Below are 20,479 nucleotides of genomic sequence, written 5' to 3'. Positions count from 1 at the left end.
CTATTCCCATCCTATTCATGTATTTGTCAAGATGCCCCTTAAATGTCACTATCGTCCCTGCTTCCACCACCTCCTCCGGTAGCGAGTTCCAGGCACCCACTGCCCTCTGCGTAAAAAAAACTTGCCTCGTACATCTCCTCTAAACCTTGCCCCTCGCACCTTAAACCTATGTCCCCTAGTAATTGACCCCTCTACCCTTGGGGAAAAGCCTCTGACTATCCACTCTGTCTATGCCCCTCATAATTTTGCAGACCTCTATCAGGTCGCCCCTCAACCTCCGTCGTTCCAGTGAGAACAAACCAAATTTATTCAACCGATCCTCATAGCTAATGCCCTCCATACCAGGCAACATTCTGGTAAATCTCTTCTGCACCCTCTCTAAAGCCTCCACATCCTTCTGGTAGTGTGGCGACCAGAATTGAACACTATACTCCAAGTGTGGCCTAACTAAGGTTCTATACAGCTGCAACATGACTTGCCAATTCTTATACTCAATGCCCCGGCCAATGAAGGTAAGCATGCCGTATGCCTTCTTGACTACCTTCTCCACCTGTGTTGTCCCTTTCAGTGACCTGTGGACCTGTACTCCTAGATCTCTCTGACTGCCAATACTCTTGAGGGTTCTACCATTCACTGTATATTCCCTACCTGCATTAGACCTTCCAAAATGCATTACCTCACATTTGTCCGGATTAAACTCCATCCGCCATCTCTCCGCCCAAGTCTCCAGACGATCTAAATCCTGCTGTATCCTCCGACAGTCCTCATCGCTATCCGCAATTCCACCAACCTTTGTGTAGTTTAAAGGACAAAATATTACCCGCCTCCACCACTGCCTCTGGCAGCTCGTTCCAGATGTTCACCACCCCGTCTGTGAAGAATTTCCCGTCTGGCCTCCCTTCTACCTCTCCCCTCTCACCGTAAACCTCTGCCCTCTAGTTAGAGACTCCTCTACCTTTGGGAAAAGATGTTGACTATCTACCTTATTGAATAGACCTCTATAAGTTCAGCCTCCTACACTCCAGGGAAAAAAGTCCCACCCTCGCCTTGTATCTCAGACAATCGAGTCCCGGTAGCATCTTCGTAAATCTCTTCTGTAACTCTTTCTAGTTTAATAATATCCTTTCTATAATAGGGTGACCAGAACTGCACACAGTATTCCAAGTGTGGCCGTACCAATGTCTTGTACAACTTCAGCAAGACGTCCCAACTCCTGTATTCAATGTTCTGACCAATGAAACCAAGCATGCCGAATGCCTTCGTCACCACCCTGTCCACCTGCGACTCCACCTTCAAGGAGCTAGGAACCTGTACCCCGAGATCTCTTTGTTCTGTAACTCTCCCCAACTCCCTCCCATTAACTGAGTAGGTCCGGCCTCGATTCGATCGACCAAAATGCATCACCTCACATTTATCCAAATTAATCCAAACTGGATAGTGAAGAAGGTTATCTAGGATTGCAACGGGATCTTGATCAATTAGGCCAGTGGGCCGACGAATGGCAGATGGAGTTTAATTTAGATAAATGTGAGGTGATGCATTTTGGCAGATCGAATCAGGCCAGGACCTACTCAGTTAATGGTATGGCGTTGGGGAGAGTTATAGAACAAAGAGATCTAGGAGTACAGGTTCATAGCTCCTTGAAGGTGGAGTCGCAGGTGGACAGGGTGGTGACGAAGGCATTCGGCATGCTTGGTTTCATTGGTCAGAACATTGAATACAGGAGTTGGGACGTCTTGTCGAAGTTGTACAAGACATTGGTACGGCCACACTTGGAATACTGTGTGCAGTTCTGGTCACCCTATTATAGAAAGGATATTATTAAACTGGAAAGAGTGCAGAAAAGATTGACTAGGATGTTGCCGGGACTTGATGGTTCGAGTTATAAGGAGAGGCTGGATAGACTGGGACTTTTTTCCCTGGAGCGTAGGAGGCTTAGGGGTGATCTTATAGAGGTCTATAAAATAATGAGGGGCATAGATAAGGTAGATAGTCAACACCTTTTCCCAAAGGTAGGGGAGTCTAAAACTAGAGGGCACAGGTTTAAGGTGAGAGGGGAGAGATTCAGAAGGGCCCAGAGGGGCAATTTCTTCACTCAGAGGGTAGTGAGTGTCTGGAATGGGCTGCCAGAGGTAGTAGTAGAGGCGGGTACAATTGTGTCTTTTAAAAAGCATTTAGATAGTTACATGGGTAACATGGGTATAGAGGGTTATGGGCCAAGAGCGGGCAACTGGGACTAGCTTAATGGTAAAAACTGGGCGGCATGGACTGGTTGGGCCGAAGGGCCTGTTTCCATGCTGTAAACTTCTATGATTCTAAACCCCATCTGCCGCTCATCGGCCCACTGGCCTAATTGGTCAAGACTCCCACATCTGTTAGGATCCCGGACCCGACCCCAACATCTGTTCAGATCCCAGGCCGGGCCCCAGACAATTGTTAGGATCCCGGAGCAGACCCCGAACAAATGTTTCTCAATTTGTAAAACTGGGTGATAATAACTCTTGAGCAAAGGGTACCATTTGTTTTGAACAAACGTTAATTCAAACCCAGAATTTACCACATTATCAAAGAAATTGCTTCGCCATTTTCTAAAACGCCAGGAAAACGCGAACTTGCTTTCTAGGTCTGCTGCTAGCTCAAATTCAGCAACCCAATACAGTTCAAACGCCGCTTAGAAATAAAGTTGGCAAACACGATTACTTGCTCAGCTGGTCAGAGACGTTTTGAGAGAGTTCCGTTCAAGACTAGTACAAATTAACTTCCCCTCAAGCTAGCAGCTTTTCAACGGCTGTTCAACATTCAAATCCTTCTGCCTCGTCACACTGAAATGCCTGGGGCAAACTGCAAAACTACAGGCAAACCTGGCTCCTCCCATTAATTACCACAGCTGTCACCCACTGAGATGTCACATGACCCGCTTAGCCGTGACTAAATGATAGTGTAGGTTAGATGGCTTTTGTTTCGGTGCAACATCGTGGGCCGAAGGGCCTGTACTGCGCTGTATTGTTCTATGTTCTATGTTCTATAAATGCAACCCTTCATAAATTAGCTGATCACCGGGGGAGTCTCCAGCAATCAAAACAATGCCCCGTTCGCCCTTCATCTGTAATCAAGTAGATGGTTGGAATCGATCATGACCTCACCATTTACGGCTCCTTAATAACACCTTTAGCAGACACACACACACACACACACACAGTCTGGGTGCCCCAACCTAGGTTCTTCAATAACATCACTGCGAATTAGCAGCATGCCAACTGCTGTTCAACATTCAAATCCTTCTGCCTTGTCACACTGAAATCCTGGGGCAAACTACAAAACTACAGACAAACCTGGCTCCTCCCATTAATTACCTCATCGGCAGCCGACAAAAAAAAAAAAAAACATTACTCCTGATAGGCAAGGACAGCACAGCGGTTAGCAATGCTCCCTGGCAGCGCCAGAGACCCAGGTTCGATTCCGACCTTGGGTGAGTGTGTGTGCGGTTGGCACGTTGTGTCTGTGTGTGTGTGTGTGTGTTTGTGGGTGTTTCCTCCGGGTCTTCCCACCACGTCCACCACATGACAGCGGCTGATGCACGGACCTGGAGAACATCTCCGTACCACCGCCCGCTCCCTCGCCATCGTCCCCGGGGTGGCGCCCTGCCCTTCCCTCACCTCACCTGAAAGGGCGCTCCCCGGTGTGGGTCCGCTGGTGGTCTGAGAGCTTGGAGGACTGGGCAAAGCCCTTGCCGCACACGTCGCACTTGAAGGGCTTGTGCAGGGGTCGGGAGCACTGGTGGACCAGGAAAGATGAAAGGCGCTGGAAGGTCTTGTGGCAGATGCTGCACTGGCATGGCTTGTCCTGGCCCAGGAGGCACTGGTGGCTGAAGAAATCGTCGGCCTGGCCGAAGGCCTCCTTACAGACGGAGCACTGGAACAATCGCTCCTTGGCGTGGGAGCGGCGGTGGGCCCGAAGTTCGGTGGCAGTGAGGAACGCTCGCTGGCAGAGCGGGCACTGGAAGGAGGGGGCCGGGCCGCCGGCGACCCTGGGGGGGCTCTCTCGCTGCTGCTGGTGGCTCTCCCGCACGTGGCCCTCCAGCTCCCCGGCACTCGCAAAGGCCTGGTGACAGAGGACGCACACCGGGGGCTTTTCCTCCGTCGCCGCGTCCTCCCGCTGTCCCAGTTCCGCGGGCGACGACAGACCCCCCTCCCCGGGGGCGGGTGGGAGCGGGGCGGCGGGCACAAGCTCCTCTCGGTCGACCTCCGGCGGGTAAACGGCCGCCTCCTGCGGCTCGGGCGCCCTCAGCTTCTCCTCCGTCTCCTCTTCCTTCCTGCAGAGTCAAAGAGGAAATGGGTGAGCCAACCGTCTCATCAGAAACAAGAAACATTCAGCGTCTCCCTCAGAGTCTGTTACACAGGAACAGGAGGAGGCCCATTCAGCCCCTCGAGCCTGTTACACAGGAACAGGAGGAGGCCCATTCAGCCCCTCGAGCCTGTTACACAGGATCAGGAGGAGGCCCATTCAGCCCCTCGAGCCTGTTACACAGGAACAGGAGGAGGCCCATTCAGCCCCCTCGAGCCTGTTACACAGGAACAGGAGGAGGCCCATTCAGCCCCTCGAGCCTGTTACACAGGAACAGGAGGAGGCCCATTCAGCCCCTCTAGCCTGTTACACAGGAACAGGAGGAGACCCATTCAGCCCTCGAGCCTGTTACACAGGAATAGAGAGGCCCATTCAGCCCCTCGAGCCTGTTACACAGGAACAGGAGGAGGCCCATTCAGCCCCTCGAGCCTGTTACACAGGAACAGGAGGAGGCCCATTCAGCCCCTCTAGCCTGTTACACAGGAACAGGAGGAGACCCATTCAGCCCTCGAGCCTGTTACACAGGAATAGAGAGGCCCATTCAGCCCCTCGAGCCTGTTACACAGGAACAATCTAATAAATACTAACCCTGGGTGGAGGAGGGAGCATTAAAATAAACACTAACCCTGGGGAGTTCGGGAGCAATATAATAAATACTAACCCTGGGGAGTTGGGGAGCAATATAATAAATACTAACCCTGGGGAGTTGGGGAGTAATATGATAAACACTAACCCTGGGGAGTTGGGGAGTAATATAATAAACACTAACCCTGGGGAGTTGGGAGTAATATAATAAATACTAACCCTGGGGAGTTGGGGAGAGCAATATAATAAACACTAACCCTGGGGAGTTGGGGAGTAATATAATAAACACTAACCCTGGGGAGTTGGGGAGCAATATAATAAACACTAACCCTGGGGAGTTGGGGAGCAATATAATAAATACTAACCCTGGGGAGTTGGGGAGTAATATGATAAACACTAACCCTGGGGAGTTGGGGAGTAATATAATAAACACTAACCCTGGGGAGTTGGGAGTAATATAATAAATACTAACCCTGGGGAGTTGGGGAGAGCAATATAATAAACACTAACCCTGGGGAGTTGGGGAGTAATATAATAAACACTAACCCTGGGGAGGAGGGAGCAATATAATAAACACTAACCCTGGGGAGGAGGGAGCAATATAATAAATACTAACCCTGGGGAGGAGGGAGCAATATAATAAATACTAACCCTGGGAGGGGGAGCAATATAATAAATACTAACCCTGGGAGGGGGAGCAATATAATAAATACTAACCCTGGGGAGGAGGGAGCAATATAATAAATACTAACCCTGGGAGGAGGGAGCAATATAATAAATACTAACCCTGGGGAGGAGGGAGCAATATAATAAATACTAACCCTGGGAGGGGGTGCAATATAATAAATACTAACCCTGGGGAGGAGGGAGCAATATAATAAATACTAACCCTGGGGAAGAGGGAGCAATATAATAAACACTAACCCTGGGGAGGAGGGAGTAATATAATAAATACTAACCCTGGGGAGGAGGGAGCAATATAATAAATACTAACCCTGGGGAGGGAGCAGAGAATCCATCAAGCCTGCACTGACCCTCTGAAAGAGCTTCCTACCTGGGCCCACTCCCCTGCCGCCCACTAACCCAACCTAACATTTGGACACTAAGGGCAATTTATCACGGCCAATCCACCTAACCTGCACATCTTTGGACTGTGGGAGGAAACCAGAGCACCCGGAGGAAACCCACGCAGACACGGGGAGGACGTGCAGACTCCGCACAGACAGTGACCCAGTGGGGAATCGAACCTGGGACCCTGGCGCTGTGAGGTAGCAGTGCTAATGAGTATAATAAATACTAACTCTGCGGGTGGAAGCAATACAATAAATACTAACTCTGGGGAGGGGGAACAATCTAATAAATATTAACCCTGGGGGGGAAAGAGAGGGAAAGCAATATATTAAATACTAACCCTGGTGAGGAAGGAGCGATATAATAAAAACTATCCCAGGTGAAGGGGGAGGAAAATTAATAAATACTCTGGTGAGGGGAGGGGGTGCAATAGAATCAATACTAACCCTGTAGAGGGGGAAGCAATATAATCAATTCTAACCATGGGGAGCTGATCAATATCATAAATACTAGCCCTGGAACGGATGGGGGGGTAAGCAATATACCAATTACTAACCCTGGGGAGAAGGAGGAGCAATATAATCAATAAATACTAAACCTGGTGAGGGGAATATAATAAATACTAACCTTGGCGAGGGAAACAATGTAATAAATACTAACAATGGTAAGGGGGAAAATATAATAAATGCTAACCCTGGGAGGGGGAGCAACATAATAATTTCTAACCCCGAGGACGAGGGGAGGAGCAATATAATAAATACTAACGCTGGGGAGGGGGAGCAATATAATAATTACTAACCCTGGGGATGAGGGGAGGAGCAATATAATAAATACTAACGCTGGGGAGGGAGGAGCAATATAATAAATACTAACCCCTGGGGAGGAGGAGCAATATAATAATTACTAACCCTGGGACGAGGGGAGGAGCAATATAATAAATACTAACCCTGGGAGTTGGGGAGGGGGGAGCAATATCGGTGGCATGGTAGCACTGCGGGTAGTGGTTAGCACAGTTGCTTCACAGCTCCAGGGTCCCCGGTTCGATTCCCGGCCTGGGTCACTGTCTGTGCGGAGTCTGCACGTTCTCCCCGTGTCTGCGTGGGTTTCCTCCGGGTGCTCCGGTTTCCTCCCACATGTCCCGAAAGATGTGCAGGTTAGGTGAATTGGACATTCTGAATTCTCCCTCTGTGTACCCGAACAGGCGCCGGAATGTGGCGACTAGGGGATTTTCACAGTAACTTCACTGCAGTGTTAATGTAAGCCTACTTGTGACAATAATAAAGATTATTATAAATAACACGAGTGAGATGGAAGAATAGAGTAAATACTAACCCTGGGGAGGAGCAAGGAGCAATATAATAAATACTAACCCTGGGGAGGGGGAGCAATATAATACTAAACCGGGGGGGTGGGGGGGAATATAATAAATACTAACCCTGGGGAGGGGGAGCAATATAATACTAAACCGGGGGGGAGGAATATAATAAATACTAACCCTGGGGAGGGGGGAGCAATATAATAAATACTAACCCTGGGGAGGGGGGGGCAATATAATAAATACTAACCCTGGGGAGGGGGAGCAATATAATAAACACTAACCCTGGGGGCTGGGGGGGGGAATATAATAAATACTAACCCTGGGGAGGGGGAGCAATATAATACTAAACCGGGGGGGGGGGGCAATATAATAAATACTAACCCTGGGGAGGGGGAGCAATATAATAAACACTAACCCTGGGGGCTGGGGGGGGGAATATAATAAATACTAACCCTGGGGAGGGGGAGCAATATAATACTAATCCGGGGGGGGGGGGGAAATAATAAATATTAACCCTGGGGAGGGGGAGCAATATAATAAATACTAACCCTGGGGAGGGGGGAGCAATATAATAAATACTAACCCTGGGGAGGGGGAAAAGCAATATAATAAATACTAACCCTGGGGAGGAGGAGCAATATAATAAATACTAACCCTGGGGAGGGGAGCAATATAATAAATACTAAACCGGGGGGGGGGGGGGGGAGGACTATAATAAATACTAACCCTGGAGAAGGGGGGGGGGAGAGTAATTTACTAAATACCAACCCGGGGGGCGGTGGGGGAGCAACATAATAAATACTAACCCGGGGGCGGTGGGGGAGCAATATAATAAATACTAACCCTGGGAGGGGGAGCAATATAATAAATACTAACCCTGGGGAGGAGGGAGCAATATAATAAACACTAACCCGGGGGGGGAGCAATATAATAAATACTAACCCTGGAAGGGGGAGCAATATAATAAATACTAACCCTAGGAGGGGGAGCAATATAATAAATACTAACCCGGGGGGGGAGCAATATAATAAATAGTAACCCTGGGGAGGGGGAGCAATATAATAAATACTAACCCTGGGGAGGGGGAGGAGCAATATAATAAATACTAACCCTGGGGTGGGGGAGCAATAGAATAAATACTAACCCTGGGGAGGGGGGAGGAATATAATAAATACTAACCCTGAGGAGGGGGAGTGCAATATAATAAATACTAACCCGGGGAGTTGGGGATCAATATAATAAATACTAACCCTGGGGAGTTGGGGAGAAGGGAGTAGTAATATAATAAACATTAACCCTGGGGAGTTAGGGAGCAATATAATAAACACTAACCCTGAGTTGGGGAGAAGGGAGGAGTAATATAATAAATACTAACCCTGAGGAGTTGGGGAGAAGGGAGGAGTAATATAATAAACACTAACCCTGGGGAGTTGGGGAGTAATATAATAAATACTAACCCTGGGGAGTTGGGGAGCAATATAATAAACACTAACCCTGAGGAGTTGGGGAGAAGGGAGGAGTAATATAATAAACACTAACCCTGGGGAGTTGGGGGGAAGGGAGGAATCATATCACTGTCTTCAGGGGATGTCCCAGAGGACTGGAGAATAGCCAATGTTGTTCCTCTGTTTAAGAAGGGTAGCAAGGATAATCCCGGGAACTACAGGCCAGTGAGCCTTACTTCAGTGGTAGGGGAATTACTGGAGAGAATTCTTCGAGACAGGATCTACTCCCATTTGGAAGCAAATGGACGTATTAGTGAGAGGCAGCATGGTTTTGTGAAGGGGAGGTCGTGTCTCACTAACTTGATAGAGTTTTTCGAGGAGGTCACTAAGATGATTGATGCAGGTAGGGCAGTGGATGTTGTCTATATGGACTTCAGTAAGGCCTTTGACAAGGTCCCTCATGGTAGACTAGTACAAAAGGTGAAGTCACACGGGATCAGGGGTGAGCTGGCAAGGTGGATACAGAACTGGCTAGGCCATAGAAGGCAGAGAGTAGCAATGGAAGGATGCTTTTCTAATTGGAGGGCTGTGACCAGTGGTGTTCCACAGGGATCAGTGCTGGGACCTTTGCTCTTTGTCGTATATATAAATGATTTGGAGGAAAATGTAACTGGTCTGATTAGTAAGTTTGCAGACGACACAAAGGTTGGTGGAATTGCGGATAGCGATGAGGACTGTCGGAGGATACAGCAGGATTTAGATTGTTTGGAGACTTGGGCGGAGAGATGGCAGATGGAGTTTAATCCGGACAAATGTGAGGTAATGCATTTTGGAAGGTCTAATGCAGGTAGGGAATATACAGTGAATGGTAGAACCCTCAAGAGTATTGACAGTCAGAGAGATCTAGGAGTACAGGTCCACAGGTCATTGAAAGGGGCAACACAGGTGGAGAAGGTAGTCAAGAAGGCATACGGCATGCTTGCCTTCATTGGCCGGGGCATTGAGTATAAGAATTGGCAAGTCATGTTGCAGCTGTATAGAACCTTAGTTAGGCCACACTTGGAGTATAGTGTTCAATTCTGGTCGCCACACTACCAGAAGGATGTGGAGGCTTTAGAGAGGGTGCAGAAGAGATTTACCAGAATGTTGCCTGGTATGGAGGGCATTAGCTATGAGGAGCGGTTGAATAAACTCGGTTTGTTCTCACTGGAACGAAGGAGGTTGAGGGGAGATCTGATAGAGGTATACAAAATTATGAGGGGCATAGACAGAGTGGATAGTCAGAGGCTTTTCCCCAGGGTAGAGGGGTCAATTACTAGGGGACATAGGTTTAAGGTGAGAGGAGCAAGGTTTAGAGTAGATGTACGAGGCAAGTTTTTTTACACAGAGGGTAGTGGGTGCCTGGAACTTGCTACCGGAGGAGGTGGTGGAAGCAGGGACGATAGTGACATTTAAGGGGCATCTTGACAAATACATGAATAGGATGGGAATAGAGGGATACGGACCCAGGAAGTGTAGAAGATTGTAGTTTAGTCGGGCAGCATGGTCGGCATGGGCTTGGAGGGCCGAAGGGCCTGTTCCTGTGCTGTACATTTCTTTGTTCTTTGTTTGTTTTGCATATAATAAACAATAACCCTGGGGAGTTGGGGAGTAATATAATAAACACTAACCGTGGGGAGTTGGGGAGTAATATAATAAACACTAACCCTGGGGAGTTGGGGAGTAATATAATAAACACTAACCCTGGGGAGTTGGGGAGCAATATAATAAACAATAACCCTGGGGAGTTGGGGAGTAATATAATAAACACTAACCCTGGGGAGTTGGGGAGTAATATAATAAACACTAACCCTGGGGAGTTGGGGAGTAATATAATAAACACTAACCCTGGGGAGTTGGGGAGCAATATAATAAACAATAACCCTGGGGAGTTGGGGAGTAATATAATAAATACTAACCCTGGGGAGGAGGAGCAATATAATAAATACTAACCCTGGGGAGTTAGGGAGCAATATAATAAACAATAACCCTGGGGAGTTGGGGAGTAATATAATAAATACTAACCCTGGGGAGCAGGAGCAATATAATAAATACTAACCCTGGGGAGTTGGGGAGAGCAATATAATAAACACTAACCCTGGGGAGTTGGGGAGTAATATAATAAACACTAACCCTGGGGAGTTGGGGAGCAATATAATAAACACTAACCCTGAGGAGTTGGGGAGCAATATAATAAACACTAACCCTGGGGAGTTGGGGAGTAATAAAATAAACACTAACCCTGGGGAGTTGGGGAGCAATATAATAAACACTAACCCTGGGGAGTTGGGGAGTAATATAATAAACACTAACCCTGGGGAGTTGGGGAGCAATATAATAAATACTAACCCTGTGGAGCAATATAATAAATACTAACCCTGGGGAGTTGGGGAGCAATATAATCAACACTAACCCTGAGGAGTTGGGGAGCAATATAATAAACACTAACCCTGGGGAGTTGGGGAGCAATATAATAAACACTAACCCTGGGGAGTTGGGGAGCAATATAATAAATACTAACCCTGGGGAGCAATATAATAAATACTAACCCTGGGGAGTTGGGGAGCAATATAATAAACACTAACCCTGGGGAGTTGGGGAGCAATATAATAAATACTAACCCTGGGGAGCAATATAATAAATACTAACCCTGGGGAGTTGGGGAGCAATATAATAAACACTAACCCTGGGGAGCTGGGGAGCAATATAATAAACACTAACCCTGGGGAGTTGGGGAGCAATATAATAAACACTAACCCTGGGGAGTTAGGGAGCAATATAATAAACACTAACCCTGGGGAGTTGGGGAGTAATATAATAAATACTAACCCTGGGGAGTTGGGGAGCAATATAATAAATACTAACCCTGGGGAGCAATATAATAAACACTAACCCTGGGGAGCAATATAATAAACACTAACCCTGGGGAGTTGGTGAGCAATATAATAAATACTAACCCTGGGGAGCAATATAATAAACACTAACCCTGGGGAGCAATATAATAAACACTAACCCTGGGGAGCAATATAATAAACACTAACCCTGGGGAGTTGGGGAGTAATATAATAAACACTAACCCTGGGGAGTTGGGGAGTAATATAATAAACACTAACCCTGGGGAGTTGGGGAGTAATATAATAAACACTAACCCTGGGGAGTTGGGGAGCAATATAATAAACACTAACCCTGGGGAGTTGGGGAGTAATATAATAAACACTAACCCTGGGGAGTTGGGGAGCAATATAATAAACACTAACCCTGGGGAGTTGGGGAGTAATATAATAAACACTAACCCTGGGGAGCAATATAATAAACACTAACCCTGGGGAGCAATATAATAAACACTAACCCTGGGAGCAATATAATAAACACTAACCCTGGGGAGCAATATAATAAACACTAACCCTGGGGAGTTGGGGAGCAATATAATAAACACTAACCCTGGGGAGTTGGGGAGCAATATAATAAACACTAACCCTGGGGAGCAATATAATAAACACTAACCCTGGGGAGTTGGGGAGCAATATAATAAATACTAACCCTGGGGAGCAATATAATAAACACTAACCCTGGGGAGTTGGGGAGCAATATAATAAACACTAACCCTGGGAGCAATATAATAAACACTAACCCTGGGAGCAATATAATAAACACTAACCCTGGGAGCAATATAATAATCACTAACCCTGCGGAGTTGGGGAGTAATATAATAAACACTAACCCTGGGGAGTTGGGGAGCAATATAATAAATACTAACCCTGTGGAGCAATATAATAAATACTAACCCTGTGGAGCAATATAATAAACACTAACCCTGGGAGCAATATAATAAACTCTAACCCTGGGAGCAATATAATAAACACTAACCCTGGGAGCAATATAATAAACACTAACCCTGGGAGCAATATAATAAACTCTAACCCTGGGAGCAATATAATAAACACTAACCCTGTGGAGCAATATAATAAACACTAACCCTGGGAGCAATATAATAAACTCTAACCCTGGGAGCAATATAATAAACACTAACCCTGGGAGCAATATAATAAACACTAACCCTGGGGAGCTGGGGAGTAATATAATAAACACTAACCCTGGGAGCAATATAATAAACACTAACCCTGGGAGCAATATAATAAACACTAACCCTGGGAGTAATATAATAAACACTAACCCTGGGGAGTTGGGGAGCAATATAATAAACACTAACCCTGGGAGCAATATAATAAACACTAACCCTGGGGAGCTGGGGAGTAATATAATAAACACTAACCCTGGGAGCAATATAATAAACACTAACCCTGGGAGCAATATAATAAACACTAACCCTGGGAGTAATATAATAAACACTAACCCTGGGAGCAATATAATAAACACTAACCCTGGGGAGCAATATAATAAACACTAACCCTGGGAGCAATATAATAAACACTAACCCTGGGAGCAATATAATAAACACTAACCCTGGGAGTAATATAATAAACACTAACCCTGGGGAGTTGGGGAGCAATATAATAAACACTAACCCTGGGAGCAATATAATAAACACTAACCCTGGGGAGCTGGGGAGTAATATAATAAACACTAACCCTGGGAGCAATATAATAAACACTAACCCTGGGAGCAATATAATAAACACTAACCCTGGGAGTAATATAATAAACACTAACCCTGGGAGCAATATAATAAACACTAACCCTGGGGAGCAATATAATAAACACTAACCCTGGGAGCAATATAATAAACACTAACCCTGGGAGCAATATAATAAACACTAACCCTGGGAGTAATATAATAAACACTAACCCTGGGAGTAATATAATAAACACTAACCCTGGGGAGTTGGGGAGTAATATAATAAACACTAACCCTGGGGTGTTGGGGAGTAATATAATAAACACTAACCCAGGGGAGTTGGGGAGTAATATAATAAACACTAACCCTGGGGAGTTGGGGAGTAATATAATAAACACTAACCCAGGGGAGTTGGGGAGTAATATAATAAACACTAACCCTGGGGTGTTGGGGAGTAATATAATAAACACTAACCCAGGGGAGTTGGGGAGTAATATAATAAACACTAACCCTGGGGAGTTGGGGAGTAATATAATAAACACTAACCCTGGGGAGTTGGGGAGCAATATAATAAACACTAACCCTGGGAGCAATATAATAAACACTGACCCTGGGGAGCAATATAATAAACACTAACCCTGGGGAGTTGGGGAGTAATATAATAAACACTAACCCTGGGGAGTTGGGGAGTAATATAATAAACACTAACCCTGGGGAGTTGGGGAGCAATATAATAAACACTAACCCTGGGAGCAATATAATAAATACTGACCCTGGGGAGCAATATAATAAACACTAACCCTGGGGAGTTGGGGAGTAATATAATAAACACTAACCCTGGGGAGTTGGGGAGTAATATAATAAATACTAACCCTGGGGAGCAATATAATAAACACTAACCCTGGGGAGTTGGGGAGTAATATAATAAACACTAACCCTGGGGAGTTGGGGAGTAATATAATAAACACTAACCCTGGGGAGTTGGGGAGCAATATAATAAACACTAACCCTGGGAGCAATATAATAAATACTGACCCTGGGGAGCAATATAATAAACACTGAGCCTAAGGGAGAGATGGGGGGGGGGTCAGTGCGAGGAATGCACACCCTGGGTTTTGCACCGGGAGGAATGCAGGGCGGGGGGTGGGCAGGGGGGGTTATGCATGTTCAGGGCACCCCCACCCACCCCCCGGATGGCCCCACGCCCCCTGTTTGTTACTCACACTCTCGGGGGGGGCTCCCAGGCCCAGCCCTGCAATTCCGGTCGATGCATCGGGGTGCGGCGGCTGCAATGAGGGTGTTGCGGGGTGCGGCGGGTTGCATTGGGGGTGGGGAGGGGGTTGTTTGAGGGGGGGGGCTGCTGCTTGAGGGGGGTGAGGGTTGTTGTTGGCGCGCGCGCTCCGGGCCCCTACATTCCTCCCATTGCTGAGGGAGCAGCTCCTTCCCGGCCCGCACCGCGCGCCCAGCCCCGGGGGCGGCACCGCGCCTGCGCCGCGCCCGGCACCGCCGGCACCGCGCCTGCGCGCCTGCTCCTCACCGCGCCCGGCACCGCGCCTGCGCGCCTGCTCCGCATCGCCGGCACCGCGCCTGCGCGCCTGCTCCTCACCGCGCCCGGCACCGCGCCTGCGCGCCTGCTCCTCACCGCGCCCGGCACCGCGCCTGCGCGCCTGCTCCGCATCGCCGGCACCGCGCCTGCGCGGCTGCTCCTCACCGCGCCCGGCACCGCCGGCACCGCGCCTGCGCGCCTGCCCCTCACCGCGCCCGGCACCGCCGGCACCGCGCCTGCGCGCGTCCTCACCGCGCCCGGCACCGCCGGCACCGCGCCTGCGCACCGCGGGGATTGAGGATACGGGGATTGGGGGATACGGGGATTGGGGGATACGGGGATTGGGGGATACGGGGATTGGGGGATACGGGGATTGGGGGATACGGGGATTGGGGGATTGGGGATACGGGGATTGGGGGACACGGGGATTGGGGGATACGGGGATTGGGGGGATACGGGGATTGGGGGATACGGGGATTGGGGATACGGGGATTGGGGGATACGGGGATTGGGTATACGGGGATTGGGGGATACGGGGATTGGGGGATACGGGGATTGGGGGATACGGGGATTGGGGGATACGGGGATTGGGGATACGGGGATTGGGGGATACGGGGATTGGGTATACGGGGATTGGGGGATACGGGGATTGGGGGATACGGGGATTGGGGGATTGGGGGATACGGGGATTGGGGGATACGGGGATTGGGGGATACGGGGATTGGGGGATACGGGGATTGGGGGATACGGGGATTGGGGGATACGGGGATTGGGGATACGGGGATTGGGGGATACGGGGATTGGGTATACGGGGATTGGGGGATACGGGGATTGGGGGATACGGGGATTGGGGGACACGGGGATTGGGGGATACGGGGATGGGGATACGGGGATGGGGATACGGGGATTGGGGGATACGGGGATTGGGGGATACGGGGATTGGGGGATACGGGGATTGGGGGACACGGGGATTGGGGGATACGGGGATTGGGGACACGGGGATTGGGGGATACGGGGATTGGGGGATACGGGGATTGGGGATACGGGGATTGGGGACACGGGGATTGGGGGATACGGGGATTGGGGATACGGGGATTGGGGGATACGGGGATTGGGGGACACGGGGATTGGGGGATACGGGGATTGGGGGATACGGGGATTGGGGGATTGGGGGATACGGGGATTGGGGATACGGGGATTGGGGGATACGGGGATTGGGGGACACGGGGATTGGGGGATACGGGGATTGGGGGATTTGGGGATACGGGGATTGGGGATACGGGGATTGGGGATACGGGGATTGGGGGATACGGGGATTGGGGGGATACGGGGATTGGGCGATACGGGGATTGGGGGACACGGGGATTGGGCGATACGGGGATTGGGCGATACGGGGATTGGGGGATACGGGGATTGGGGGATACGGGGATTTGGGATACGGGGATTGGGGATACGGGGATTGGGGATACGGGGATTGGGGGATACGGGGATTTGGGATACGGGGATTGGGGGATACGGGGATTTGGGATACGGGGATTGGGGGATACGGGGATTTGGGATACGGGGATTGGGGGATACGGGGATTGGGGATACGGGGATTGGGGGATACGGGGATTGGGGGATACGGGGATTGGGGGATACGGGGATTTGGGATACGGGGATTGGGGATACGGGGATTGGGGATACGGGGATTTGGGATACGGGGATTGGGGGATACGGGGATTGGGGATACGGGGATTGGGGGATACGGGGATTTGGGATACGGGGATTGGGGGATACGGGGATTGGGGATACGGGGATTGGGGATACGGGGATTGGGGACACGGGGATTGGGGGATACGGGGATTGGGGGATACGGGGATTGGGGATACGGGGATTGGGGACACGGGGATTGGGGGATACGGGGATTGGGGATACGGGGATTGGGGGATACGGGGATTGGGGGATACGGGGATTGGGGGATACGGGGATTGGGGGATACGGGGATTGGGGATACGGGGATTGGGGGATACGGGGATTGGGGATACGGGGATTGGGGGATACGGGGATTGGGGATACGGGGATTGGGGGATACGGGGATTGGGGGATACGGGGATTGGGGGATACGGGGATTGGGGATACGGGGATTGGGGGATACGGGGATTGGGGATACGGGGATTGGGGGATACGGGGATTGGGGATACGGGGATTGGGGACACGGGGATTGGGGGACACGGGGATTGGGGGATACGGGGATTGGGGGATACGGGGATTGGGGGATACGGGGATTGGGGGATACGGGGATTGGGGATACGGGGATTGGGGGACACGGGGATTGGGGGACACGGGGATTGGGGGATACGGGGATTGGGGGATACGGGGATTGGGGGATACGGGGATTGGGGGACACGGGGATTGGGGGACACGGGGATTGGGGGACACGGGGATTGGGGGACACGGGGATTGGGGACACGGGGATTGGGGGATACGGGGATTGGGGGACACGGGGATTGGGGGATACGGGGATTGGGGATACGGGGATTGGGGATACGGGGATTGGGGATACGGGGATTGGGGGATACGGGGATTGGGGGATACGGGGATTGGGGGATACGGGGATTGGGGGACACGGGGATTGGGGGACACGGGGATTGGGGGATACGGGGATTGGGGATACGGGGATTGGGGATACGGGGATTGGGGATACGGGGATTGGGGGATACGGGGATTGGGGGATACGGGGATTGGGGATACGGGGATTGGGGACACGGGGATTGGGGGATAAGGGGATTGGGGGATACGGGGATTGGGGGATTCGCGGATTGGGGATACGGGGATTGGGGGATACGGAGATTGGGGGATACGGGGATGGGGATACGGGGATGGGGATTACGGGGATTGGGGGATACGGGGATTGGGGGACACGGGGATTGGGGATATGGGGATTGGGGGACACGGGGATTGGGGATACGGGGATTGGGGATACGGGGATTGGGGGACACGGGGATTGGGGATACGGGGATTGGGGACACGGGGATTGGGGATACGGGGATTGGGGATACGGGGATTGGGGGACACGGGGATTGGGGGATACGGGGATTGGGCGATACGGGGATTGGGGGATACGGGGATGGGGATACGGGGATTGGGGGATACGGGGATTGGGGATACGGGGATTGGGGGATACGGGGATTGGGGATACGGGGATTGGGGGATACGGGGATTGGGGGATACGGGGATTGGGGGATACGGGGATTGGGGGATACGGGGATGGGGATACGGGGATTGGGGGATACGGGGATTGGGGGATACGGGGATGGGGATACGGGGATTGGGGATACGGGGATTGGGGGATACGGGGATTGGGGGATACGGGGATTGGGGGATACGGGGATACGGGGATTGGGGGATACGGGGATTGGGGGACACGGGGATTGGGGATACGGGGATTGGGGGATACGGGGATTGGGGATACGGGGATTGGGGATACGGGGATTGGGGGATACGGGGATTGGGGGATACGGGGATTGGGGATACGGGGATTGGGGGATACGGGGATTGGGGGATATGGGGATTGGGGGATACGGGGATTGGGGGATACGGGGATTGGGGGATACGGGGATTGGGGATACGGGGATTGGGGGATACGGGGATTGGGGATACGGGGATTGGGGGATACGGGGATTGGGGGATACGGGGATTGGGGGATACGGGGATTGGGGATACGGGGATTGGGGGATACGGGGATTGGGGGATACGGGATTGGGGGATACGGGGATTGGGGGACACGGGGATTGGGGGACACGGGGATTGGGGGATACGGGGATTGGGGGATACGGGGATTGGGGGTTACGGGGATTGGGGGATACGGGGATTGGGGGATACGGGGATTGGGGGACACGGGGATTGGGGGATACGGGGATTGGGGGATACGGGGATTGGGGATACGGGGATTGGGGATACGGGGATTGGGGGATACGGGGATACGGGGATTGGGGATACGGGGATTGGGGATACGGGGATTGGGGGATACAGGGATTGGGGATACGGGGATTGGGGATACGGGGATTGGGGGATACGGGGATTGGGGGATACGGGGATTGGGGGTTACGGGGATTGGGGGATACGGGGATTGGGGGATACGGGGATTGGGGGATACGGGGATTGGGGGTTACGGGGATTGGGGGATACGGGGATTGGGGGATACGGGGATTGGGGGACACGGGGATTGGGGGATACGGGGATTGGGGATACGGGGATTGGGGATACGGAGATTGGGGGATACGGGGATTGTGGATACGGGGATTGGGGATACGGGGATTGGGGTACACGGGGATTGGGGGATACGGGGATTGGGGGATACGGGGATTGGGGATACGGGGATTGGGGGATACGGGGATTGGGGGATACGGGGATGGGGGGATACGGGGATTGGGGATACGGGGTTGGGGGATACGGGGTTGGGGGATACGGGGATTGGGGAATACGGGGATTGGGGGATACGGGGATTGGGGATACGGGGATTGGGGGATACGGGGATTGGGGGATACGGGGATGGGGGGATACGGGGATGGGGGGATACGGGGATTGGGGATATGGGGTTGCGGGATGCGGGGATTGGGGGATACGGGGATTGGGGGATATGGGAATTGGGGGGATACGGGGATACGGGGATTGGGGGATACGGGGATTGGGGGATACGGTGATTGGGGATACGGGGATTGGGGATACGGGGATTGGGCGATACGGGGATTGGGCGATACGGGGATTGGGCGATACGGGGATTGGGGGATACGGGGATTGGGGGATACGGGGATTGGGGGATACGGGGATTGGGGGATACGGGGATTGGGGGATACGGGGATTGGGGATACGGGGATTGGGGATACGGGGATTGGGCAATACGGGGATGGGGATACGGGGTTGGGGGATACGGGGATTGGGGGAGACGGGGTTGGGGGATCCGGGGATTGGGGGAGACGGGGTTGGGGGATACGGGGTTGGGGGATACAGGGATTGGGGGATACGGGGATTGGGGGATACGGTGATTGGGGGATTCGCGGATTGGGGGATACGGGGATGGGGATACGGGGGATTGGGGGATACGGGGATGGGGATTACGGGGATTGGGGGATACGGGGATTGGGGATACGGGGATTGGGGATACGGGGATTGGGGGATATAGGGATTGGGGGATACGGGGATTGGGGGATACGGGGATTGGGGGATACGGGGGTTTGGGGGATACGGGGATGGGGATACGGGGATTGGGGGATACGGGGATGGGGGATACGGGGATGGGGGATAGTGGGATTCGGGGATTGGGGATACGGGGATTGGGGGATATGGAGATTGGGGGTTACGGGGATGGGATACAGGGGATTGGGGGATACGGGGATGGGGATACGGGGATGGGGGATACGGGGATGGGGGATACGGGGATTGGGGGATACGGGGATTGGGGGATATGGGGATTGGGGATACGGGGATGGGGGAATACGGGGATTGGGGATACGGTGATTGGGGGATACGGTGATTGGGGGATACGGTGATTGGGGGATACAGGATATTGGGATT

General features: G+C 51.5%; 1 protein-coding gene across 1 annotated transcript in view; it reads right to left on the bottom strand.

Annotated features, from left to right (window-relative positions):
- The window catches only part of LOC140399631 (uncharacterized), a 38,137-nt gene extending 23,280 nt beyond the window's left edge, over positions 1-14,857 (bottom strand). Inside the window, 2 exon segments of the mRNA XM_072489168.1 lie at positions 3,662-4,312; positions 14,601-14,857. Coding sequence (XP_072345269.1) covers positions 3,662-4,312; positions 14,601-14,650 — 701 coding nt within the window. The 5' untranslated portion in view covers positions 14,651-14,857.
- Between the last annotated feature and the right edge of the window lie 5,622 nt (positions 14,858-20,479).

The sequence above is a fragment of the Scyliorhinus torazame genome, chromosome 23 (assembly GCF_047496885.1).
Source record: "Scyliorhinus torazame isolate Kashiwa2021f chromosome 23, sScyTor2.1, whole genome shotgun sequence".
Taxonomy (NCBI): Eukaryota; Metazoa; Chordata; class Chondrichthyes; order Carcharhiniformes; family Scyliorhinidae; genus Scyliorhinus; species Scyliorhinus torazame.
The sequence above is the reverse complement of the archived record's forward strand: the minus strand, read 5'-3'. Positions and strand labels throughout refer to the sequence as shown.